We start from the raw sequence: 25,235 nt of genomic DNA, 5'->3' as shown, positions 1-25,235 counted from the left end.
ACTGCAGCAGCAGCGGCAGCAGCAGCAGTAGGAGCAGCAGCGGCAGCTGCTCTAGCAGCAGCGCCTTTTCAAGAGCAGCAACGCCTTATGCAGAGCAGCAGGTTCTTATCATCGTCATCAGCAGCAGCAGCAGCTGTCTTTGAAGAAGAGCAGCTCCCAGTCAAACCCAGAGGCTCTTCTTATGAGCATAATCTGCTCCGTGTGCACAGCAGAAGCAGCAGTAAGAGCAGCAGCTCCTCCTTCAGACAAGCAGCAGCAGCTCTCCCTACGAACAGCAGCAGCTCTCTTGATTAACAGCAGCAGCTCTCCCTTTGAACAGCAGCAGCTCTCCCTATGAACAGCAGCAGGGGCAGCTGCAAGGAGTCCGCTGGCTGTAGAAGCGTTGCTGGTGTTTGCATGCGGCGCATGCGTGAGTGAGTAAAGGAGTTCTCTTTTGCTGCGCTGCTTCTCGTAGCTGCAGAGGTTAATTGAAATAAGAAAGAAGCTTTTCTGCTTCTTCTTCTGTATGGACTGCGCTCTTAGGTGCTCGTCTCTGCATTTTTTCTGTCTTCTTTCCCTCTATGTTGCCGCATCTCTATGCTCCATTTAATCCTACTACTTCTTCTCTATTTGAATTTGTATGTTCGAGTCAACAGAAACAGAAAGAAGCAAAAAGAACAAAAATATTTTAATTCATCTTCAGTTCTATGCAGCAAATCAAAGGAAGACAAACGCAATGAAGAAATCTTTTCTTTCTCTCTTCCCTGTGAAGAACTCCTTTATTCATATTCAGAATAACAGCAGTCCCAGGGCCTTCTGACTGCAACAACGGCGTCAGCAGCGTGGCATGCAGCAGCAGCAGTAGCAGCAGGAGCAGTACCAGCAGCAGCAGCAATTCGTGCTGTGCTGCTGCTACCGTCAGCTGTTTTCGTTCTGTTGCAGCTGAAGGAGCTCCCTCCGCTGCTTCGCATTCTCTCTCTAATCTGAGGCAGAGGGAACGGCAGTAAAGGAAACATTTTATTGATGTGTGTGCTTGTTAAGTAGACTGCAATCTGTTTAGAGATGAAGTGCACAGAAAACGAAGGAAATGCAAACCAGGAATATGCAGGGCGAACTCTCTAAACATTAATGGCTCCTTTCTTCACGAATAAGTCCCCTACGAGTTTTTTTTCTTTCTTTTTTAATTCATCTTCCTGTGTAGGTCTAGTTAGTTGTACAAGTTGAGAGTAGTGGTGCAGACTTGCAGCAGCAATACTGCAGAACGTCAAGACATTCTGCAGGGATGCGCGCAGGCTGTTCTAATTTGTATTTGCTTTCTTTTGAACTGTTGAAGGAAGAATTCGTTACATACGCGGTGTACCTCCAGCGGGTGTTTATACCTGGCATCATCTTTCAGCACTCGAACAAGACAGTAGTAGTATGCAGGCGAAGTAGGGGCGCGAGCCTCCTTCGTTGCAATACTCTTAGTGCTTATTCACTGAGAGAAACCAGCAAATCACCGAAAAAGACTCAACTGTTATTCTCCTTTTGTTCTTCTTCGTTGAACACAACGGATACTCCTCTCCCGCATCGGTATCAGGAGTATTCTGTTAGGTTTGCTGTTCTCCCTTCTTTCTTTGCGCCATTCGCATCGATCTTCTTCTTAAAACTTCACAGAAAGTTGAAACAAACAAATTCAAAACAGTTTATTTCCCAAAGACTTTCACCTTTCAGTTTCCACCGAACCCGCAAGAGTGACCGCCGGGCTGTCGCCAGCGGCCTACGCGGAGGCTCAATATGTGAGAGCACATGCAATGAACATGAGGGAAGTTGAGCTTTAAATGTTGTATTGAAGATGTTCTTACGGAATATTTAAAGAAAATTCATGAATCTTTCCCCAAAACAAATTTCAAGGGTTGCTGCGTGCAAAGATGTACAGAAGAAGTGAAAGCTGAACGAACCAGCCGCGTCGTACTTCATGAAAGCGGTTCATTCTGTTTCCTTAATTCTCATTGCTTTTCATATCTTCCTTTCAGGTGTTTATGCAGAATTCAGCACTTCTTCTTAAAAAATCAATCGCCTTGCATGTGCAGCTTAGCAGCACGTGAACATGCTGCTTGCTGCCTGCAGGAGCCGATTTAAGTTTCTTCTGATTTTCATCTTCTCCCGCCCTCATGCTCGGGTTTTCTTCAGCCTTCTCTTCGCCTTTATCTGTGGGTGCGTAAAGGTGTTTAGACAGAGAAATGTCGATCAGCACCCCAAGACTACACATCAGAGAGCTCTCCTCAAGCAGGAATGCAGCAGGGCCCCCTTCCTCAGCTTCATCTCCCTCCCTCAGGGGAAACAACAGAAGCTTCAGTTTACCTACATCGCGGCAGCAGCACACTTTCCGCAGCGCCTTCCTCTCGCAGGTAGGGGCCCCCCTATGGCGTTCGCTTAGGTGTTCACGGGGCTTCAACCCTCCTTCAACTTCCCCTCAGAATCATAATACCACTTATTACGGGTCAAGTGAAGCAGCAGAAAGACATCGATCATTACCAGTCGACTGCCCTTCATACAGACAGCACATACGCAGCCGCACAGACGTATATTCAGAACCGTGCAGCGGCACCGTCTCGCCTTCTTTAGCAGCAGCTGCTGCAGCAACAGCTGCAGCAACAGCAGCAGAGGCAGAAGCAGGAGAATCAGCAGAAGCAGCAGCAGCTGCAGCACCTCCAGGAGCAGTAGCGAGGGCCCATTCAGCTCCTGAGGTGGGTCCTTCATCTTCTGCCTCCACGTCATATCGCTGCAGGCGCAGCAGACTTCCCCTTATTTCCCTTTCAAGCAAATTCAATAAGCTCTCCTTTTCTCGTTTTCGCTGCAGCTCCCTCAACTCAGACGCAAAAAACAACCAATGTGCAGCTTCAGAAAAGGGGCCCCGCAGCTCTTCGGCTGAACCTGCGGTGTACGTACAACGCAGCGAAGCAGGCTGCTCTCAGGACGAGGAAACAAACAACACACAGCAGGCAGACGCTCCCCAAGGGCCTCCAGGGCCCCCGTATGCTTATGCGCAGCAGCAGCACCAGCAGCAGCACCTGCAGCACCAGCAGCAGGAGCAGCAGGAGCTGCCGCCATTCAACCTCTCCTCCTCATCTGCAGCTGACGCAGATGAGCCTCCTGATATTGCTGCTGCAGCCGCAGCTGCCCCAGAAAGGGCAGCTATTGCTGCTCCCTCCGCTGCAGCTGTTCCCGAGGCAGCAGCAGTTGCAGCAGCAACAGCAGCAGCAACAGTAGCAGCGGTAGCAGCTGCTGGTCCTGCTGCTGTTGCAGCTGCACCTTTTCCTGCAGCAGAGAGCGCTGCTATTGATAACGCGAGTGACGCAGCGTTTGCTGCTGCATCTGCAGCTGCTGCATCTGCTGCAGCATCTGCTGCAGCATCTGCTGCCGCTGCATCTGCTGCTGCAGCATCAGTTGCTGCTCTCTCACTTGCTGGAGAGGAGGCCACAGCAGAAGAGGCTGACGATCCAGAAGACCAGCAGGGGATAGGCTACAGCTTTCAGCTCTCTCTACCTGCGGTGTATCATGAGGTAGACGCAGCAAACCTGCAGCAGCCTTCTTCATCTCTGCTGCTGCCTCGACGCGCTTCTTGCCCTTCTCTCATCACCAGTGGCGCTCCCCCCACCAAGGGGGAACAGGCCGCTGCAGCATGCAGCAGCAGACGGGCTGCAGCAGCTGCTGCTGCAACTGCTGATGCAACTGCTGGTGCTGATGCTGCCGTGCCGTGCAGCAGCGTCGCCGTTTCGAGAGACAGCAGCAGCGGCAGTGGACGCAGAGGCCACAGCCCGTCCTGTGGCTCTCAGCAGCAGCAGCAGCAGCAGGAGCAGCTGCAACAGCAGGACCATCTGAAGCAGCAGCAGCAGCTGTCTGCGTCTACATGCTGTGTTAAAACAAGTCACCGAAGATCTACAAACTTCATCTCCTCTCAGCGTCGTTGCAGCTCCTCTTCGCCTTCCCTCAGCCATCTCCTGAATGCAGGTGCACAGAGGGGCCCCCCTGTTTGGGCCCCCCCCAGCGCATCTCTTGGGGGCCCCCCTGCTGAGGGCCCTACCTATTCATCTCTTGGGGGCCCCCCTCTTGGGGGCCCCCCCAGTTCAGTTGATGAGGGCCCCTCATTTGGGGGCCCCCCTCTTGGGGCCCCCCCTCTTGGGGGCCCCACTCTTGGGGCCCCCCCTCTTGGGGGCCCCCCTCTTGGGGCCCCCCCTCTTGGGGGCCCCTCCGGGGGGGCCCCCTTAGGAGGGGGCTTCTCTCTGGGGCCCCCGCAAGGGGCGGGGCAGAGTGCAGGGGAGGCACAAGGTGAAGATAATTTGCTGCTGAGTGGTGGTGCGTCTCTGCCTTGGAGCAGCAGCACATACACTGCAGCAGCTTCTCGCGTTGCAGGAGGAGGCAGCTCTGGGGAGGGCGATGCCTGTCGTACAGCGACGGAACCAGCAGCTTCAGCAGCAGCAGCAGCAGCAGCAGCCGAAGCAGAAGCAGCAGCAGCAGCAACAGCCGAGAACCAGACAGAGTTGGGTGTGGGGCTATGCTACCCTCAGCCCCTCAGCAAACCCCTAGAACAGCAAGCGGGAGGAAAAGGAGTGGAACATTTTGTTCAAGGAGTTGAGAGATGTCTTGCAAAGATTGTCAGCAGCTTCCCTCCTGGCTGCGAGCTACACAACGGGTTTGGAGGGCTGCAGCACGAAGACGGAGATGCACAGGCGTTGTTGCTGCTGCAGAGAGAGGCCACCAGCAGCAGCAGCAGCAACAGCAGCAGCAGCAACAGCAGCAGCAGCGGCAGCGGCAGCGGCAGTGCAGCAGAAGGGGGGACGCAACAGCAGCAGATGGATCTCACGTGCAGGCACTCTGCACCTACAGGAGCTGCAGCAACAGCAGATGCTGCTGCTGCTGCTGCTGCTGCACCTACATCGGACAGCCACCCTCCCATCGGCTCTCGACTTGCAGCGAGCGAAGCAGCACTTGAAGATGTTTCTTCTTCTGATGCGGCCCCTGAGGAAAGAGCAGCAGCAGGAGCAGCAGGAGCAGGAACAGCAGCAGGAGCAGGTGCTGGGGCTTGCGCCGACGCAGCAGCACCAGCAGCAGCAGCAGCAGCAGAAGCAGGGTTGAGGGCTCGGAGAGCAGAGGCTGCTGCACGTGCTAGCTGCTTTTACTCAGTCGAGGAGGTTGTAGGTCGTGGAGCCCACGGCGCTGTTTTCAGAGCGAAGCGGTTTACACCCACTGTAAAGACTGAGGGAGATTCAGGTGTATCTGCAGCTTCCGGTGCGTCTTCTTCAGGTGTATCTGCAGCTTCCGGTGCGCATTCTTGAGGTGTATGTGCAGCTTCCGGTGCGCCTTCTTCAGGTGTATGTGCAGCTATGGGTGCGTTTTCTTCGGGTGTATGCACAGGTAGCGAAGAGGAGGCTGATGCTGGCTGTGTGGAGATGGAGGAAGATGAAGTGGCTTTGAAGATAATAGATATTGAGGGGGCTTTGCATGCGCAGTGTACAGACAGCAGCGGGCGGCTGCGGTATCTGCAGCGGGTGCTGGCAGAGACAAAAGCTTTATCTCAGCTGCAGCATGAAAATGTAGTTAAATTCTACGAAGCATTTCTTTGGCCGCCCTCCTACGTTGTTTTTGCTACTGAGTTTCTGCCTGGGGGCTCCCTGAGGGACCTCTATAAATCTGCAGGGCCTCTGCCTGAACATATCATTGCACACCTACTCAAGTACGCTGCCTGCTGCTGCTGCTGCTAATTCTGCTGATGCTGCTGCAGATGCTACTGCGGCTGATGCTGATGCTGTTGCTGATGCTGATGCTGATGCTGCTGCAGATGCTGTTGCAGATGTTGCTGCTGATGCTGGTGCGGCTGATTCTGATGCTGCTGCGGCTGATGCTGATGCTGCTGCAGCTGCTGCTGCTGCAGCTGTTTAGACTTCGCTGCAACGTGTTCTTATATAATTTTACTGTCTGACTGATTTGTTTTGTTTTATTATTTTGTCTTCCTTTTTGGCCTCATCTTCAACTTCACATTTTTCTTCTGGTCGTTCTCCTGCCGTCTACTCTATGCATGCATGCATGCATGCATGCAAGTAATATGCATGCATACTACTTGCATACATACTGCATGCATGCATACAACTTGCATACATACTGCATGCATGGATGCATAGTACATGCATGCATACTGCATGCATGCATACTACTTGCATGCATACTACATGCATGCATGTTGAAGTGTATATGTGTGTGTTTTACAGAGATGTGCTTTCGGCTTTGGTGTATTTGCACGGACGCGAGGTGGGGCCTGAAGGAAAGATAAAGAAGGAGGTGTGCATACACCGCGATCTAAAGGCTGCAAATATTTTGCTGAGTGAATCGGGAACAGCCAAATTAATTGACTTCGGTATTTCTGTGCTCAGCGGTGAGACCTCCATCTCAGCACTTCTGCATTATAAATATAAATATAAATTAAATAAATAAATATATATATTATATATATGTATATATATAATATATATATATATGCATGTATATGTATGCATGAACTTGTTTATTTATTCGTTTATTTATTCATGCTTGAATATGCTTATATTTAATTTTTGTTTGCCTGTAAATTATATATATATATTATATGTATGTATATATATATATATATATAATATGAATGGCTGAGTGAATGTAGAAATATCTGCGGAAGGATATATATATATATATATATATATATATATACATGTATAAGTAAACAAACAAATATATATATATATATATCTTTACTAATTAATTAATTAATTAATTAATTAGCTAGTTAATTTGTTTGTTGGGGTGATGCAGACAAAGATGAAGAATTTGCAGGGACGCCGCAGTGGATGGCCCCCGAAGTGGCGACTGCTTACTTCCGCCGTTCGTGCAGGTCGGATCCTGCAGCAGCAGCAGCAGCAGCAACAGCAGCAACAGCAGCAGCAGCAGCAAGAACAGCACCAGCAGAAGGAGCAGCAACAGCACCACCTGCAGCAGCAGCAGCATCACCACCACCAGCAGCAGAAGCCGTTACAGGAGGAGGCGCAGCAGCCCTCAGCGACCTCGCCGCAGCAGCAGCACCATCCGAAGCAGCAGCAGCAGCAACAGCAGCAGCAGAAGCAGGAGAAGCAGCAGGAGCAGCACCAGCAGCAGCAGCAGAAGCAGGAGCAGCAGCAGCAGCAACAGCAAATATGTACGGGTGCGAAGTAGATATTTGGTCTCTAGGCATCACCGCCTTTGAATTGGCGATGGGCAGACTGCCTTGGCCCAGCAAACTAAAATTAGATAAGGTAACGCGAGGTGTATATACACCTAATATATATATATATATATATATATATATCCTATATGTATATATACGTATACTTGCTTATTTTACATATTCATATATGTGCAGTAGAAAACGCATATTATGTTTATTGTATATATATATGCATTATGTGTACATATACAATATATGAAAACGTATTTATTCTTATATGAAACAGTTAATAGTGGGTACAGAGTATGCATATATATATATATGGATATGCGCGTATGTATGTGCACGTGTGTGTACATATAGATATGTAGATATATAGTCAAGGAGATATGAGGACAACTTAAGAAATGCTACGTTCTCATTGTGATGCTGCTGCTGTTGCTGCTGTTGCAGCTGTTGCTGCTGTTGCATTTGCTGCTGTTTTTCCTTTCTGTTGTACGCCTAAATGAGTGCACAACGGTAGTAACACGATTTTTATCTATTTAATTTAATTTAGTTTGTATTAATTTAATTGAATTTGTTTATTTTATTAGTTTGTTTTATTGCTTCTGCTGCAGCTGATGCACCTCATAGTCTATGGGCCGGCTCCCCGCATTAATTTGAATGAAGGTTATGAGAAGACATTTTGTTATTTTCTTGAAAAGTGTCTTCGAAAGAATCCTAAAGAAAGGTATTTTAATGCATGCGCAGTCGCCTCTGCACTCAGCTGTATGCGCACCTCTATTTTGCTTTATATGGTTTTAATATCATTGTATATATGAAGATAAATGTATACACAAATATATATATATATATACATATATATATATAACTACCTATAATACATATATGTGTATTGGCATCCATGTATGTATAATGCGTGTATGCAATATATATATATATATATTGTGTATGTGCGTTCTGAAGAATATATTCTATATGTGCATATAGACATATATATATATATATATATAGACATATATATATATATGCATATGCGATGCGTATTGTTGTGTATAAATGGATTGCATGCATTCATAATGGTGTTGTGTTTATTCTGTTTTCACTAAATATGCCGTACGTAAGTGTATCATCATTTATATATATATATATATATACATGTATATATATATTTATTTATATTTATTTATTTATTTGTGCAGTTTATAGTCTTCTAGGCGTCTCCTCTTTACATATAATTTAAATGTCTGTACATTCGCACCTTTATTTTTATAAGTGTATATATATCCGTAGTATGTCTGCATACAGTATATATATATATATATATGTATATATGTATATATATATGTATATATATATATTGTAAATAGATCTATAGGTATATTATATATTTATATGTTTACATATATTAGCTGCACTTTATAATATATTTAGATGCGTATGCCGCGGACAAAGGCATGCATGCATGCATATGTGGCTGCTTAATGTATAAATCTAAATTTAAAGCTGTTTTTTTAATTTAATTAAATTTAATTTACTTTAATTTAATTTGTTTTTTATTTTGTCTGTCTTTAACTTGCAGGGGGACGGCGGAAGAGTTATTGAATCATCCCTTTTTTAAGAGTAAGTTGTCTTGTTTATATTTATATTTAAGTAGTTTTATATTTTTATCTTTATATTATTATATATATAATATATGTTTATTTATATATGTATTTGCTGTTTATATTTATTTATGTTTTGTTTTTAATGCGTATATTTATTTGTTTACATCTACTGGCTGTTTGTTTGCCTTCTGATGTCTTCTTATTTTTATTTTAAAATAATTTGTTGTTTTAATTTATTTATTTGTTTATAATTTGTTTATTGTATTATATTTACGCGTTTATATACAAAACATTTATTTGTTCCAGGGTTTTATTTTATTTTTTGTTTTTTCTTTGTTTGTCGCCTTGGCGTTATAAATGCCGTTTATTGTATTTCATTTGTTTATCTATTTATATATTTAATTTTATTTATTTATTTATTTATTTGTTTATTTATTTATTTATTTATTTGTTCTTCAGAGTTTTGCTCGGGGCGACGCCCACAGTCGTACGCGGAGGTGCAGGAGGCGGTGGAGACATTCAACGGGCAGAGACAGCGTCAGCCTTCTCTTCTTTTAATTAATATATATATATATATGTTTGTTTATTTGTTTATTTATATAGATTTATTTATATATATTTATTTATGTCTATGCATGCTTACTTATAATGTACAGTTATTGAATTGTATATATATATAATTTATTTATATCATGTATGCGCGTCTGCATAAGTAGAAGCACATCTATGTGTATACATATATGTAATATAACATATATATATGTATATATATATTATGTAGACATATATATTATATAATATATATATATATATATAAACATAAACACACAGGAGCCTCGTGAGTAGTAGATGAAGAAGCAAGAATTTGTTGATTTACAAAGAAAAGAAGTATATGAATATTTTTGTATTTGTTTGTGTGCTTAGACTCTGTTATATCGACAGTAGTCGGTTATATTAACAGCTGGAGAGGCTCAAAGACATCCTCGTCTCTCTCTGCTTCTTCTTCTTCTCGCTGTCTTCTCGCAGCCTCACGACTGCACAACTGGGGATCAGGTTTGTTTATTTATTTGTTTATTTGTTTGTTTAGTTTGTTTATTTGTTTATTTGTTTATTTAGTTTATTTATTTGCTCATTTGTTTGCTTAATTTGTGTATTTGTTTAGTTATTTCGTTAGTCATTTTTTTTGTTTGTTTATTTGTTTAGTTTGTTTGTTTATTTGTTTTTTTGTTTATTTATTTATGCGTGCAACAGTAGGAGCTGCCGCTGCTGCTCTTGCTGCTAGGGCTGTTGCTGCTGCTGCTGCTGCTGCTGCTGCTGCATTTGACGTATTTTTGTTTTTCTTTATTTTTGTGTTTGTGTGCAGGCATTGGTAGCGCTGAGAGGAAGTCTATTACTTCTTCGGTTCAAGAAGGGCTTCACCCTTGCAGCAGCAGCAGCAGAAGCAGCAGCAGAAGTAGCAGCAGCAGCACAAGCAGAAGCAGCAGCAGCAGCAGCAGCACGAGGAAAAGCAGCAAGAAAAGTCGTAGACGCAGCAGGAGCAAACGCCGCAGCAGCAGCGAAAGAAGTGAATGCAGCAGACGCAGCAGCAAGAATAATAAAAGCACCATCAAGAGCAGCAGCAACAGCAGCAGCAGCTCTGCTGCATACTCGCTGGAGCCCTCAGCCAGCAGCAGCACTGCTGCTACAGAAGGAAAGACAGACGGAAGTAAGCCGCGACGAAAAGAATAAACAGAAAGATATTAAATAAGCAGAGTAAATTAATTTAATTTAAATTAATTAACGTAATTAATTGCTTCAATTAATTTAATTTAATTTAATTTAGTTTGATTTAATAAACGAGCGGACACGCGTACGCAGAGTCGGGCAAACAAACAAACAAATAAATAGACAGACAGACAAGCAGATAAACAGAGAAGCAAATAAATAAATAAATAAATAAATAAATAAGCAAACAGATATACAGACAAACAAACAAAGACAAAGAACAGCAGTGCACACAATAAAAAGAGGTGCTGCTGCTTAGCAGCACAAATAAATTAAATTCTGCTGTAGACAACTGGCTGCATACGGTTGCTCCATTGCTGCTGCTGATGCTGCTATTGCTGCTGCTGCTTCTGCTGCTGCTGCTGCAGGTAGTAACTTGAAAACCGAAGCAGAAGGTGCTGCTGCTGAAGGTGAATATAAAGAGGCTGACGGGGAGGACGGCAGCAAACTCGCACAAGATCCACTTGCTGATGCTGCTGCTGCTGCAGACAAGCCGCAGAGTACAGACAGCAAACAGCAGCAGCAGCAGCAGCAGCAGCAGCAGCAGCAGCAGACAGCTTCCGCTCCTCAGCGATCGTCTCGATCTTTTTTCTCATTTTTCTTCTCTGCATTTCAAACAGCTAAACCGGCAGAATCAGAAGGAGAGCCAGCAGCAGCAGCAGCAGCAGCAGCAGCAGCAACAGCAGCAGCAGCAGCAGAGGCCACCGTGGAAACTCCGCCTGGCGTTTCTTCGTCTCTTCCTGCTGCTCCTTTGGCTGTCACTGGTCCAGCAGCAGCAGCAGCAGGTGCAGCAGCAGCAGCAGGAGGGGTTTCTTTCCCGCTTCGCCGCGGAGCATCAGCAGGTTTGCCAGGCGTTGGCTTCAGCAGCAGCAGCAGCAGCAGCAGCAGCAGCAGCAGCAGCAGCATGGTAGAGCCATGGAGAGCCCCTATCAGGAACGCGAGTATGTTTGCTGCTGCTGAATCTGCTGGGGCTATCAGACGCTTCCGCAAAACTCGCGAAATAAAAAAAAATAAAAAAGAAAAAGAAGAAAAACAAACAAAAATTGTTAAGGGTGCAGACAAAATCCTCAGCCTATTTACAAGAGCAGCAGCAGCAGAACCAGACCCTCCTCCTGCGCACTGCAGCAGCAGCAGCAGCAGCAGCAGCAGCAGCAGCAGCAGCAGCACACGCAGAAGCAGCAGCTGCAGCGGGGGAAGAAGGGAGAGGTGGGGAGACGAAGTAAATGCAAAGCTGTACGACCCCGCATTGCTAACTAGGAACGCAGCTGACAGCAGCAGCAGCAGCAGCAGCAGCAGCAGCAGCAACAGCAGCAGCAGTAAACAGGAAACGCTCGCTCCTGTCTTACAAGAATACGCCCTAGGAGAAGACCTGGCTCCTGCTGCTGCTCCTACTGCTGCTGCTCCTGCTGCTGCTGCAGCGCATCTCTTTGCAGACGCATCATCCGCCAGCAAACCTGATGTCCGAACAGCAGCAGCAGCAATAGGAGCAGCAGCAGCAGCAGCAACTGCAGCATCAGCATCAGCAGAAACAGCAGCAGCAACAGCAGCAGCAGCAGCAGCAGCAACAGCAGCAGCAGGAGAAGAGCGATGTGCTTCCAATCAGTTTTACGAGCTGCTGGAGAGCCCCACTGTGCAGCCAGCGAGGTCTCCGTCTCTCGGATTAATTGCAGCAGCAGCAGCAGCAGAAGCATTTAAAATAAATAAAGAAGCACAGAGCAGCAGCAATAAACAAATAATAAACACCAACTCTGCGACAAACCGAGACAGCTTAGGCGTGCCCCTCGGCGTCCCTGCAGCAACGCAGCAGCAGCAGCAGCTGCAGCACCAGGGGGAAGTACCGACGGGCGAAACAGCCGCAGCAGCAGCAGCTGCAGCAGCAGCAAGGGGATTAGGGTGTGCAGGAGAGGCTGCGGGGGTATCGATAGAAAAAGACAGCGTAAAACAAATAAACAACTGGCAGACATTTAAAGTAGAAGAGAGAACAAACAATAACCAGAAAAATGAATATAATAATAATACTCTGCAAGCAGCAGAAGTAAACATAACCCCCGCGGAGTCTGCACTGCATGCAGCAGCAGCAGCGGCTGCTGCTGCTGCTGCTGCTGCTGCACCGAGCAGCAGCAGCCTCAGCCACCCGCAGCAGCAAACGTCGCCGACGCACGAGTCTGTAGCAGCAGCAGAATCACCAGCAACAACACCAACAGCAGCAGCAGCAGCAGCAACAGCAGCAGCAGCAGCAGAAACAGGAAAGGAAGCAGAAGAATCTAAAGGATGGTTGGGGGGTCCTCCGGTGTACAGACGCCTCATCGACGGCATCGCGCAGCTGGCTGAACATACGGGTATCTCGAGGCCTTTGCGGCTGCAGCAGACTGCTGCAGCAGCAGAGCCCCAGGCAGCAGAAGCAGCGCCTGCTGCTGCTGCTGCTGCAGATCCTGCTGCTGCTGCTGCTGCTGTAGAAGCTGCTGCTGCTGCTGCTGTCCCTCCTTCTGCTCCAGAAGACGAGAGAGACGCCAGTCAGAGCCCTGCTGCTACTCATACGGAGGTTCACGAAGGAAATCAGCAGCAGCAAGAGCAGCAGCAAGAGCAGCAGCAAGAGCAGCAGCAAGAGGAGCAGCAGCAGCAGCAACTTGCTGTTTCTGAGGTTGAGGGGCCTGGAGGGGGCAGCAGCAAGGAGGCCTCTCCCCCCCCTGTGAATTGGCTGTGGCGTTTGCTGTACCCATCCGCCAGCGAAGGAGGCGCTGTTGCTGCTGCTGCTGCTGCAGCTGCAGCAACAGCATCTGCTGCAGCACCTGCTGCAGCACAAGGAGACAGCCGTGATGCCAGCAGCGTTGCTGCTAGTTATCTCGCACGAGGGGAGGGGGGGGGCCCCCTTATGCTGGAGGCCCCCCCCAGAACCCCAGGGCGTCCTGCTGCTCTCCGTTTGCTGGCTTTAAACAGCAGCAGCAGCAATATTAATAATATTAACGCGGTAGAGGGGCCCACTGAGTGCGATGAAGCAAACAGAGAAGAGACAGCAGAAAATTCAACACGGAGAAGCGGCAGACGCAGGACCGACGGAGGCGTCTACCCGGGGCATCATTACTGCAGCAGCAGCAGCAGCAGCAGCAGTAGTGGTTCAGATCTGCAGCAGCTGAGGACTGAACAGCATGCAGCAGCAGCAGCAGCAGCTGCTGCTGCTGCTGCTGCAACAGCTGCTGCAGCAGCAGTCGGGAGGGAGCCGCGCCGCGTGCTGGCTACGGGTTCGTGCGAGCAGATTAAATTTCTGTCTTTTGCTGAAGACGTAGGCAGCGCCAAACAAAAACAAATTGATGCAGCTGCGGCTCTTCATTACCACCCATTGACTGAACGGCCTTTGGTATACAGCAGCAGCGGCAGCAGCAGCAGCAGCAGCGGCAGCAGCAGCAGCAGCGGCAATCAGCAGCTGCTGGGTGCGCCGGTTTACAGCGGCCAGTGGCCCTCTTTCCCTGCGGTGTCTGTACAGCTCAGCGATTCAAACCCACAACTGCTGCCTCCTCCTTGGGGCCTACCCTTTCCCCCTCGCCCGTCTGCTGCGCAGTATTACCCCCCTGCAGCTCCTCTTGACAGTAGCAGCAGCAGCAGCAGCAGCAGCAGAAGCAGCAACTCGTTTGGTGCCTTTGTGCCGAACTCTCTTCAACAACAGACGCCCTGGGGAGGCCCAGAGAATGCCTCAGCATTGTTTATAAGAGAAGCGCCTCTGGATATGCATGCAGCCCCAAGCTTGCCAGTGCACCTGCAACTGCAGCTGCAGCAACTGCAACAGCAGCAGCTGCAGCAGCAGCAGCTGCAGCAGCAGCATCTGCAACAACAGCAGCTGCTGCAGCAGCAATTGCAGCGGCCAGTGCAGCTACCGCTGCAGCAGCAGATTATTACAAACCCTCCCGATGTTTACTTTCCCTTCGCAGCGGACAACGCATTTCAACCCCCGTACACACAGCCCTGAAATGCGCGCCTTCTAGTGCATGCATGCAGATTGCGTTGCATGCATGCAGATTGCGTTGCATGCATGCATATTGCTGCATGCATGCATGCATGCAGCTGAGTGCAGGGAGCCGTGTAGGGTGTTTCTTATTTGGGTGTTTTTCGTCTTTGATTTTTTCTCGTTGACTTTTATTATTATTTCTCTAAAATCTGCTCTTCGCACTCATCAACAAAAAAGAAAATTAACACGCTCTTCATTTGAGGCTTCTTTTGCAGTTTTGTTTGGGCAGTTAACCGACATATGAATAATGTAGAATAGACGCCTATATATATATATATACATATAAATATACATTTATCATATACACATGCAGTTATATGCGTGTATATATATATATATATATATCAGCTATAGCGTATATAGAATAGAGATAGCTTACAAATTAATAATGTGTATTATGAAACCCCTCTAAATAAATGCAGAGAGATTTCTTCATTTGTCTTTGTGCGGCGTTTTCTTCGATTGTTATCGCATAGATAATTTGATGTTTGTTTAGAAGGGCTGAGAGCCAAATGAAAATAAAATAAATATTTAAATGCAGTTAGAAGTTTGTTTGTCTATGATACTATTGTTTATTTATATGCTTAGGAAGAGAGAGAGTTTGTTTCTCTTACTCGTTTTACTGAGCAGAGTAGCCAGCATACTACGAAACAAATAATAATGTGTATTTTGTATATATTTAAATTAATATATTTTTGATGGATACAACAGCAATATATTTTGTTGAGAGTATTTTTCATAAAGATTTTATTAAGGAGGCCAGACCTAAGAATAATATTTAGTGCTTTTAAGTGTATATCTCTTTTGTCTTTCTCCTGTATTGTTTCTTCATTTCTGTCTCTAAACAGAAAAGAATAAGAGAAAGCTTCAAAAGGTGCTGCTGCTTTAAGGGGTGGAGACAACATGCATGCATTTGGGGCTGTTGATGTTATATGCATGCACTGGGGGCGCCAGCAGCAGCAGCAGCAGCAGCAGCAGCAGCACCCGCTGCGGTGTTCGCTGCTGGCAAGATTCGTATCAGAAGAACTTCAAGTGCGCTTTCGATTGCTGCTGCTCCTCTTGTTTGTTCTGCAGCAGCAGCAGAGACCGGCGGAAAGAAGAAAGAAGGAAATGATGCGGCGCCAGTCTTGCGTATTTCGTCTTGCGTGCTGCACTGGTGCGCAGGTGCCTGTACACCTGAGCAGCTAGTAATATCTCCTGATGAAGCGGCAGCAGCTGGTGGTGGTGGTGCTGCTGCTGCAATTGTTGCTGCAGCAGCTGCAGAAGCAGCAGCAGATACTTCCTCTTGACCGTGCAGAGTGCGGAGTAGCAGCCGGGCCCCTGCTTTTGTAGAGGCTGCATTTGTTGAATTGCGTTCAATATTTTGAATTTCTTGTTTTATCTGAAGAGGAAGAAAAGAAGAAAAATAAACAAAGAAAAAGAGAATGTTTAAACGCCCCTTCTTGTCTATTATTTAGAAGTACTTCAATAACAATTACCTTAACAATAATAATAAACAAGCAAAGATAATAATAATAATAATAATAATAAACACCCGTTTACTATGGCTTACCTCAGGTGTACAGAGAGGTCGACTGCAAAACCAAATGGCGTTCGCTTGAGAGAGCTGCAGGTGAAAGAAAAATAAATTAAAATAATAATAAAAAATAGATATAGACAAAGAAGCAGCAGCAATACAGTGAAGGTATGCTCACCATGACTGCCAACAGAGCGCGAGGGCCTCTACTGAGTTTTCTTGCAGCAGCAGCAGCAGCTGCTGCTGTTGCTGCTTTTGCTGCTGCTGTTGCTGCTGCAGTTGCTGCTGGTGCTGCTGCTGCTGCTGCTGCTGCTTGCTGCGCAGGGGGTGAGAAGAGATATTTGTTGCAGAGAGGCAAGAGGGAGAAGGTGGTGCTGATTAAACAACTACGAAGAAGGCTGTTGATAGAGCCGCAAGTGAAGATAGAACAGAGACACAAGATAGAAGCGTCTGCTGCGGTGTCTGTCCAGCTCTGAGGCAAGAGATATAATCAGAGCCGAGCAAACATAGATAAACTGCATTATTATTATTATTATTATTTTCTTTGTTTCTTATTAAACTTACTTCTGCTGCTGCGCTGATGCACTGGGAAATCAATAGAACAACTTCTTCATCAGAATATCTTCCAGCCTATCCATTTGTTTGTTAATTAAACAAATGTCTCTTTTATTTGATTAATGCAAATGCAAACAAATACCTGAAAAGTAAAAACAGCAGACAACAACAAACAGACACCCGAGCGGATGTTCTCGCCAACATGCGAACTCAGTAAAAAACCGTAAGACTCCTGATCCAACCATCTGCTGCTGCTGCTGCTGCTGCTGCTGCTGTTTGTGTTGCTGCTGTTCATTGAAGGGTAATTATCGCATAGAGGATTTCGTATTGCTGCAAGAAGCGGTTCAGGAAGTTGCTCAGTTGCTTCCTGTATTAAAGAAAGAAGAAAACATATTAATTAAAGCCTCATGCAATGATATTATATTTGGTGTTTAATAATAACTATGAATTATTAATGATGAATTATTATGAAAAGATTTATTTGCTGCTCTCTTCTTCTGCCTGCTGCTTACCGACGGATACACCTAGAAATGATAGACTACGATTTATTATAACTATTATTCTTATTAATATTTTTATTTATATCTTTCTGTTGCTCACTGATGACTGCATCAGCAGCAAAGCTAAGACAGTTAACGCCAGAGCCGCTCCTTCTTCTGTTGCCTGCGCTGGGCTGTCTCTGATCGCGCTGATGCTTCTTCGTATAACAAAGAGAAGATGTGAAGAACGCCGGAGAGAATGTGCAGCTGCACAGAGTGAGATGAGAGGAATCGAATGCATGCAGATTTGCTGCAGCAGCAGCAGCTGTTGCTGCAGCAGCTGCTGCTGTTGTTGGTAGAGTACCTCTTTCGTGGGCTCCGTTGCAGCAAACGAACAAACACTGAAGAACGACGGCGAGGAAACCGGTGATGATGGATTGGCTGCCCTGAGAAGGAGAGGGACAGGAAGTTGAAGAGATTTAGTCTTCAGTCAGCTAGCAGCGAACACAAAAGAATTAAACTCACTGCAGCATCAATAGAAGAAGAAGAAGAAGGAGAAGAAGAAGAAGAAGAAGAAGAAGAAGAAGAAGAAGATGATGATGATGATGATGATGATGAAGAAAATAAAGCAACAACCCCCGCAAGCTGATGCAGCCTCATAGCGATCCTCAACGCCTTCCCTCCATCCAAAGCTTTATCATTAATAAGCAAAAGTGAAGAGACCTGGAGGTGTATGTTATAATAAAGAAGAATAAACAAAGCAGCGAAAAGCAGACAGCAGCATATACCTACCTGAATCGCTAGAGTTATATTTGCTGCTGTTGCTTTCAAATTGTCTTGCCCTTGAGGCCGTTCACCTTCTGCTGCTATACACCGGCTAAGAAGCTGCAGCAGCACTTCATTGCTGCTGCATGCATGCAAATGACTCTGTTGCTGCAGCTGGGAGAAGATCCAGATAGCGCTCTCCGGCTGCCAGTGAGGGGAGTTAGCTTCCTCTAGCAGCACTTCATTCATCAGCGCCTGCGAGAGTTTATATAATCAAATGAATCTATTTATTTGCTGCATGCAAATGCATGCATGCATGCATGCATGCATGCAGAAACAAGCAATGAGGGCTCCTAAACCCTTAGGGCTGCATTAATATGGAGAGGAGTTAACTGCGCACCGGGAAGGAAACTAAAGCTGAGTCTGCAAACAAAGGCAGCAAACCCTCGCCGCTTAGAAGAATATCATTCTGCACGAACTGAGACAAACGAAGACGCAGCCCCTCCAACTGCCGGCCCTGCGATATACACCCGTTCGCAACGCCAAGTAAACCGCACAGGGCCTGATATATGTACATATGAATATATATATTTAGGTATAAACAGTTAAATATATAATATACATATATATATATATGTGTGTACAAGTACATACATGTATTTGTATTACATACAGGGATTTGCATGCACCTCGAGAGGTGCTCATTTAGTTGTATATATATATATATATACATATATATATATATATATACGTGTATGTGTGTACGTGTACATATATATATAATATAGACAAGCATATGCAAACACGTACACACGTACATGTATATATATATGTATATATATATATATATATCTATATAAAGACTGAAAAAGAAAAATATATTAAGTCTCACCTCTCTTATTTGTTTTGCGAAGGCGTTGTTCGCCCACCGTTTCCACTCTGCGAAGTTGAGGGAGTAGCAGACTTTTGAGAAGAGTTGGAGTGCGTTTTGCGTAAATTGTTTGAAGTCTTCGCGTTTAAATATAACTCCAGCTAAGCAAAGGACAACCCGAGGGTATTTCATTCTGCTTTGCTGCGATACACCCGGGTTAACTTTAGATATAGATGAAGGAGCTCAAACAACAGGCTTTTCAACGAACCAAAGAGGAGACGGAAGACGTTATAAGCAGCTGTTGCACAGATGCTGCTGCCCTGTTGAAGTAGCAGCAAGAAAGAAACATGAAAATAAAAAATGCATATGAGAGCTTCTGCTGCACCGAACCGAGGACCTACTCCTTTAACTCTGGGGGGCTGTTGCTGAGGTTTGAGCTGCATCCATTAATCATTAATTAATATATCTCCCTCTGCTTTTATATGAATGCAATTACCCGTTGCTAAGCAGCAAAAGAGAAATCGAAATTATTTCAAAGTCCGGCGTCGCGTTTTGCATTTGCTGCGTGGGAGCGCCTGCAAGATAACAGGTGAATATACACCGCATTTGAATATTCCTTTATTAATTTATAAATTTAATTATTAAGTGTTTTAAACATCAGTCTACCTATTCGAGACATCAGCTCTGCAACTCCAGCGGCTATGTCGCACTCCACAGCCTCTATATTTCTCTTCTCCGGCCAATCTTGAAGCAGCATTTGCAGCAGAGTAATCAGAAAAGAGGGTTTTGTTTCTGTTGCAGACGAAGACAAAGAAGATTCCGTTGCTGGGGCCCCATTAAGACGTAAGAAAAGGCTGAGAAGCCGTCTGTGTTTGCAATGAGTCCTGTGCAGAAGTAGAAGAGAAAAGATGCATTTACCCGATAATACCCTTTCGCTCTGAACGATTTATTGCGATTAATAAACAAAAACAACAAAGAAATTCAATTTAAAATACTCACCTGCGCAGCTTACAAACCTCTTCGCCTCCATTAATACTTCAACTGGAAAACTGCTGCCCTCGCTGCTTGCAAAGAAAACAGAAAAAGTTCTGTTGAGAAACACAACTTGCTCCTCTTCAGCACCGGGGCAGACAGCCTAAACGAACCGCAATAAATACATCAAAGATGAATTCGTTGCATGTATGCGTGCAGCGAATTCATGCAAGCATGCATGCATGCATGTATGGTACATATCGCATGCATGCATACATGCATGCAATCATGCATGCATCATACATATCCCATGCAGGCATCCATGCATGCAAGCATGAATGCATGATATATATCACATGCAAGGAAGCATGCATGTATGATATATATCGCATGCATGCATGCATGTATGCATGATATATATTTGAACGGACCCTCCAAGTGAAGAAGAAAGCAAATGCCATCTTTGCATGCAGAGGAAGGCATTCTCGAACAACTCTCTGTTCTTCTGCATCTCCGGGGGACTTCCAAACGCATCTGTGGATTTGCAAGAGAGATAATATTATTTGTGCAAGAGAGAAGAAACTGCTGCTGACAGCAGCAGCAGGCCAGCGGTTCTCCGTCTGTTTGAGTGCTGCTATTAGCTGCTGCAAGTCGTGCAAGCTGAAAGAAAGTTGAGGTAAATAACAATATGAAAACGCATGCATTTCTTTTGCTTCTTCTTACATATTCTTCCATAGACTGGGACACAGCTTTGCAGGTCTACGGTTTCTTGAAGCGGCATCGCTGCAAGCTGCATGCATTTGTTTGTTTATTTGTTTTTTCATTTGTTTATTTTCTCTTAATATACTTTTTGTGTTTTTGTTTACCCTGGAAGAGTCGTGCAGATAAAGAAAGAATACTGACAGCCCACTCCAAATTGACTGTTGTATTTATTTGAATGCTGCTGCGTCTTCTTCTATTTAAGCCTTCTTCAATATCTTTTAAGCTAATAAAAGCAGAAAAAGTAATGGGGCTGCAAATTGATGAAGCAGCAGCGTTGATAGCAGCGGCGAGCTTCCTTTCATCGGGTATCCAGCAATCCTGAAAGAGTTTGTTTAATTGTTTTTTTTGTGCTTTGTTCAGAGGAATAGGCATGCAAATGCTGCTGCATTTACTTACAGCTTTGCAATCCACGAGAATGCAGAGGGCTGCTAGAAGCCAGCAGCAGTCTTCTCGTTTTCTTGCGATCGACAGAAGGGCGTTGAAGGCTGAAGAGCAGCAGCAATGAATTCAGGTGTATACGTGCAGATAGCATGCAGTGCATGCATGCATGCATGCGTACTTGCGTCTAGGTGGTGCTGCTGCAAGAAAGCAGGAGAATTAAATACGTGCTGCTGCAGACACTGCACGCCTTTTCGTGCAATCGGCTTCCCGTTCCTTGCTGCTTCAAGCAGCCAATCAACGATGCAGATCTCCTCAATGAAGACATCCTTGCATGCATGCGGCAGAGTAATGAATAAGTGCTGCAGCAGCTGCAGCGCGAGCTGCTGCACCTCTGCCTTTGCTGCATCGGAGGCAAATATTGATTGAAAGCTCTCCCCCAGCTGCAGCAGCAGCTTCATATTCTGCTGCACATGAGGACTCAGCTGCTGCACTTGATAGCAATCCAGAACAGCTTGCAGCAGCACAGGCAGCAGCGCATGCGTTGGCGGCAGCAGCCGCAGCGCTGTTGCAATGTGCGGTAAACAGCAGCAAACGAGAGCAGCAGCACTCTCCCTGCCTTCTCCTGTCTTCAGAATAGAAGAGAAGCAGCAAAGCGTAAGCTCCGCCTCAGGCGCTGCAGCTGCTTTCGCGATAGCAGGAAGAGAAGCTGTTAGTCGCTCCCATAGTTCAGGATCCTATGAAATAATTCAATTGGCAGCAGCAGCAATTAGAAGATATTACAACCAAGAGGCTTTTGTTATTTGTTTATAACTTCTCTACCTGAAGCAGCACAGGAGGTGTAGAGGTGTCTAACATCTGCTGCGATAAGAGCTGCTTCAGCAGCAGCAGCAGAACGCGGCCAGGAGGGCCAGATGAAAGCAGCAGGCGCTTGTGCAGCTTTGCTGCAAGTGCTGCTTCGCTGTACGGAGGTTCTTGTGCGTTGTGTTTGAACGCCACTTCATCTATGAACAGAGCAGCACTGCAAATAGAAGGGAAAAGAGGTGATATATGCATTAGGGGTGTTGATTTCTGCGAGCTCTGCACAAGTCGAAACATACTGCATCGCTGACTCAAATGCACGACAGCCGAAACCTGCGCTATCCTTCATCAGGTCTTCGTTCCCCAGTACATCCAACTACAAAACAGAGTTCATCAGATAGTCATTTCGTTTAATATTATATATTTATATCTCTTTCAAGAATGCTCACGACGGAATCCAAGAAAGTCGTGGAATGCAAGAGGTAATGGCAAACGCGCCCAGCTGCATCCTCAGGCAGTTGCTGCAAGGCGTTCAAAACCTCTTGTATGAAATTCAACTTCCGGAGTGGAGGAAGATGCCTCTCCAGGGTTTCAGCGACGCAGTCGAAACATATTTGCTGCCCAGAACACATCTCAGAGGCCCATGGATGATGATGTTCGTGGCTATTTAAGTGTCTGTTCAGGCGAGAATTTGCATGTGAAGTGCTCGCTACGTTGAATTCAATCATTTTAATTGGTTTATAAAAGGAAATAAAGAAGGGATTAACCGAAGATCGCAACGAAAACGGTTACATTTACTCTAATACGAACAGCTTTCCTCTTCAACTTGCTCACGGTGTCTGTACACCTGAAACATGTTCATGAAGTTAAAGAAAGAAACATGCCAAAACGAATAAGGTGGCGTTTCTTTTAATGCATGCATGTATACCTCTCCTTTGTGTTTGTGTTCAACTATTTTTATTATTATAAATACTATTAATGCATTTATTTATCACTATGCTTCAACTTTATGTACTTATCCACGTTTATACTGCTCGCAGCAGCTGCTGTTTCTGCTTGGCCTCCTGCTGGTTTTGCAGAGGAAAGCCAATGACAAATATTGGGAATATTAAATAATTCGAAACAAACCACCCGGTTCTTCCCGTTTGCGTTTTCATTACAAGATATTTCAGAAGAAACGCGAGGAAAGCGCCAGCAGGTGTGACAAAGAACAACAGAATAACTTTTTCTTAATATGCCTGCAGGATTATCGTGTGTCTGCAGCTGCACGATATATGCATGTAGCTGAACATGTGTTGCTTATCCAATTAAATGCTGTGCAGTGCGCCTATGCAAGGGTAGTAGAGAGCGCTTGTGCTGCATATATACCCGTGCATTATTCACCTTCTGGGTGATTTGTTGTTTGTTGTATGCATGCGGTGTATACATTACCTGCGTATGTTTCTGTCTCGTATATCCATGCATGCATTCGGAATTGGCTGCAAGCTGCAAGCGTATGCATGTGCGTATACGGTATATACACCGCGTATGTGTACATGAAGCTTCGTTTGTGTGTTTGTTTGTTTATTTGTTTGTTTTTCTGTTTGCATGCGTTGCGGAAGGCCTTACATTATTACCAATCCTCTATTCTCTCTCCTGTGAAGCAGCTGCTGCTGCTGGGCCCTCTGAGCCTTCTTCTTTGCCTCTCTCTCGGCGCAGCAGCAGTTCAATGCACTTGCGCATACATCCACGAGTTTGCTGCTGCTTCTGCTGCTGCTGTTGCTGCTGCTGCTGCTGCTGCCTCACCACGAAGTGAAGGGATCCATCATGCCTGTAACTGGCGGGGGTTGTTCTGTTGACTCTGGGTATGTGTCGAAGTTGGAGGTATCATCCATAGCCTGAGAAATAAATAAAAATATATTTATTTTTAATAAATATACTTTTAAATAAATATATAATAAATAAATAAATAAATAAAATAGTTAAGCAACTTCTTCCACGCGTCTCTCTTGGCGCTTCACTCTACAAACATATATATATATATATATATATATATATATGCATATATTATATTATATATATATATATTTCTCTTACCTTAAATACGGGTTTATAAGGAGGAGTGAGCTGCTTTTTCATCAAAGAACTCCAGTCGAAGCCAGCGAACCATTTGTGTTCTTTGATGTCTGCAACGCCGTTCTTTAAATTACCGTATCTCTTTGTTAAGTCAGGGGTAAGCAGACGCTTTACGAGCATCTTTGCATTTCTAATAAACACACAAACAATTTATAATAATTCAAAAACATATTCACAAGCTACTTGGGAAGGAAGAAGAAGCACCAAGCTATGCTATATAGGTGTGCATGCACATAACGCTATCTATCTATCTATATATCTATATATATATATATATATGTCTATATATATAGATATATATATATATATATTATATATATATATGCATCTGCCTCTCTGTCTGAATGTATCTAAAGCCAAACCAAGCCGACGAATAAGTAAGCAATAAAAGGTGAGTATTTTTGTGTAGATTAAACAAACCTATCAAAAGACTTAGGAAAGACAATGCGGCCTCCTAATATTTTCTGATAGACGCCCATTGGCTCATCATCAAAGAAAGGCGGATACCCCACAATCATTTCATAAATTAATATACCCATTGTCCACCAATCTACGGGCTTCCCATGACCTGAAAATACAAAAAAAATTCAAGTCTTTGCGGTGTATGTACACCTCAAAGTAATACACAAATATGCAGATATAAAAACACATCTTTATTCTTACTTTATTCTTATTTTATTTTTTTATCATTTCTTTATTTTTCAGGGTTTGTTCAGATATTTAAAGGCAGTTAATTATCCTTATTATATTGACAGTTACATGGACAAGCATAAAAATACTATGATTGTAGATAATTACAAATAAATAAATAAATAAATATATATATATATATACATAAACACTCACCCTTATTCAAGAGCACCTCAGGGGCAATATACTCAGGAGTACCGCACAAAGTGTAAGTGCGCGTCTCGATAACTTTTGCAAAGCCAAAGTCTGTTAATTTTAAATATCCCTCCGAATCCACCAACAGATTCTCTGGCTTCAGATCCCTTTGCATACAAACAACATCGCCTCTTCATATATATATATATATACATATATATGTTCATATTTATATAATATATATAACATGCACACAGAAGCATATATAGACATATATATATATATACATATATACATGGATATGTACATATATATATACATATATATATATATATATAAACATACACATACACATACACATACATACGCATATATATATATATATATATGAGTATAATCAGGCAGAATAACCGAAGAGTATTAGGTGAAAGGTGTTTAATTAACCTGTAGATGATGTTGCGGCCGTGGAGATATTCAAAGATGGTGGTAACTTGAGCTGCATAAAATCGCGCAGCGTCGTTCTCAAAGCGCCGATTTTTCCGCAAGACGCTGAAAAATTCTCCTCCTATGACGTACTCCATGACGATGTATAAATAATAATCATCACGGAAGGTTCCCAGCATGTTTACCTAATAA

General features: G+C 44.6%; 3 protein-coding genes across 3 annotated transcripts; 1 reads left to right on the top strand and 2 right to left on the bottom strand.

The window, feature by feature from the left end:
* Positions 1–2,201: 2,201 nt before the first annotated feature.
* EAH_00014570 (STE kinase, putative) lies at positions 2,202–14,521 on the top strand (the record flags this gene model as incomplete). The annotated part of the gene is made up of 10 exons (XM_013394227.1): positions 2,202–5,283; positions 5,377–5,695; positions 6,228–6,391; positions 6,802–7,277; positions 7,807–7,919; positions 8,772–8,812; positions 9,256–9,333; positions 9,721–9,849; positions 10,160–10,501; positions 10,929–14,521. The coding sequence occupies 10 exons, from the start codon at positions 2,202–2,204 to the stop codon at positions 14,519–14,521; spliced, it is 8,337 nt and encodes a 2,778-aa protein (XP_013249681.1).
* Positions 14,522–18,263: 3,742 nt separating this feature from the next.
* On the bottom strand, positions 18,264–18,938 carry EAH_00014560 (hypothetical protein; the record flags this gene model as incomplete). The annotated part of the gene is made up of 2 exons (XM_013394226.1): positions 18,264–18,392; positions 18,768–18,938. The coding sequence occupies 2 exons, from the start codon at positions 18,936–18,938 to the stop codon at positions 18,264–18,266; spliced, it is 300 nt and encodes a 99-aa protein (XP_013249680.1).
* A 67-nt stretch (positions 18,939–19,005) lies between these two features.
* EAH_00014550 (AGC kinase, putative) lies at positions 19,006–25,222 on the bottom strand (the record flags this gene model as incomplete). The annotated part of the gene is made up of 9 exons (XM_013394225.1): positions 19,006–19,066; positions 19,243–19,321; positions 21,040–21,595; positions 22,458–22,506; positions 23,445–23,536; positions 23,736–23,904; positions 24,195–24,342; positions 24,621–24,766; positions 25,044–25,222. 9 exons carry the CDS (start codon positions 25,220–25,222, stop codon positions 19,006–19,008), a joined length of 1,479 nt encoding a protein of 492 aa, XP_013249679.1.
* Between the last annotated feature and the right edge of the window lie 13 nt (positions 25,223–25,235).

The sequence above is a fragment of the Eimeria acervulina genome, genomic scaffold (assembly GCF_000499425.1).
Source record: "Eimeria acervulina Houghton genomic scaffold, Eah_scaff86, whole genome shotgun sequence".
Classification (NCBI taxonomy): Eukaryota; Apicomplexa; class Conoidasida; order Eucoccidiorida; family Eimeriidae; genus Eimeria; species Eimeria acervulina.
The sequence above is the reverse complement of the archived record's forward strand: the minus strand, read 5'-3'. Positions and strand labels throughout refer to the sequence as shown.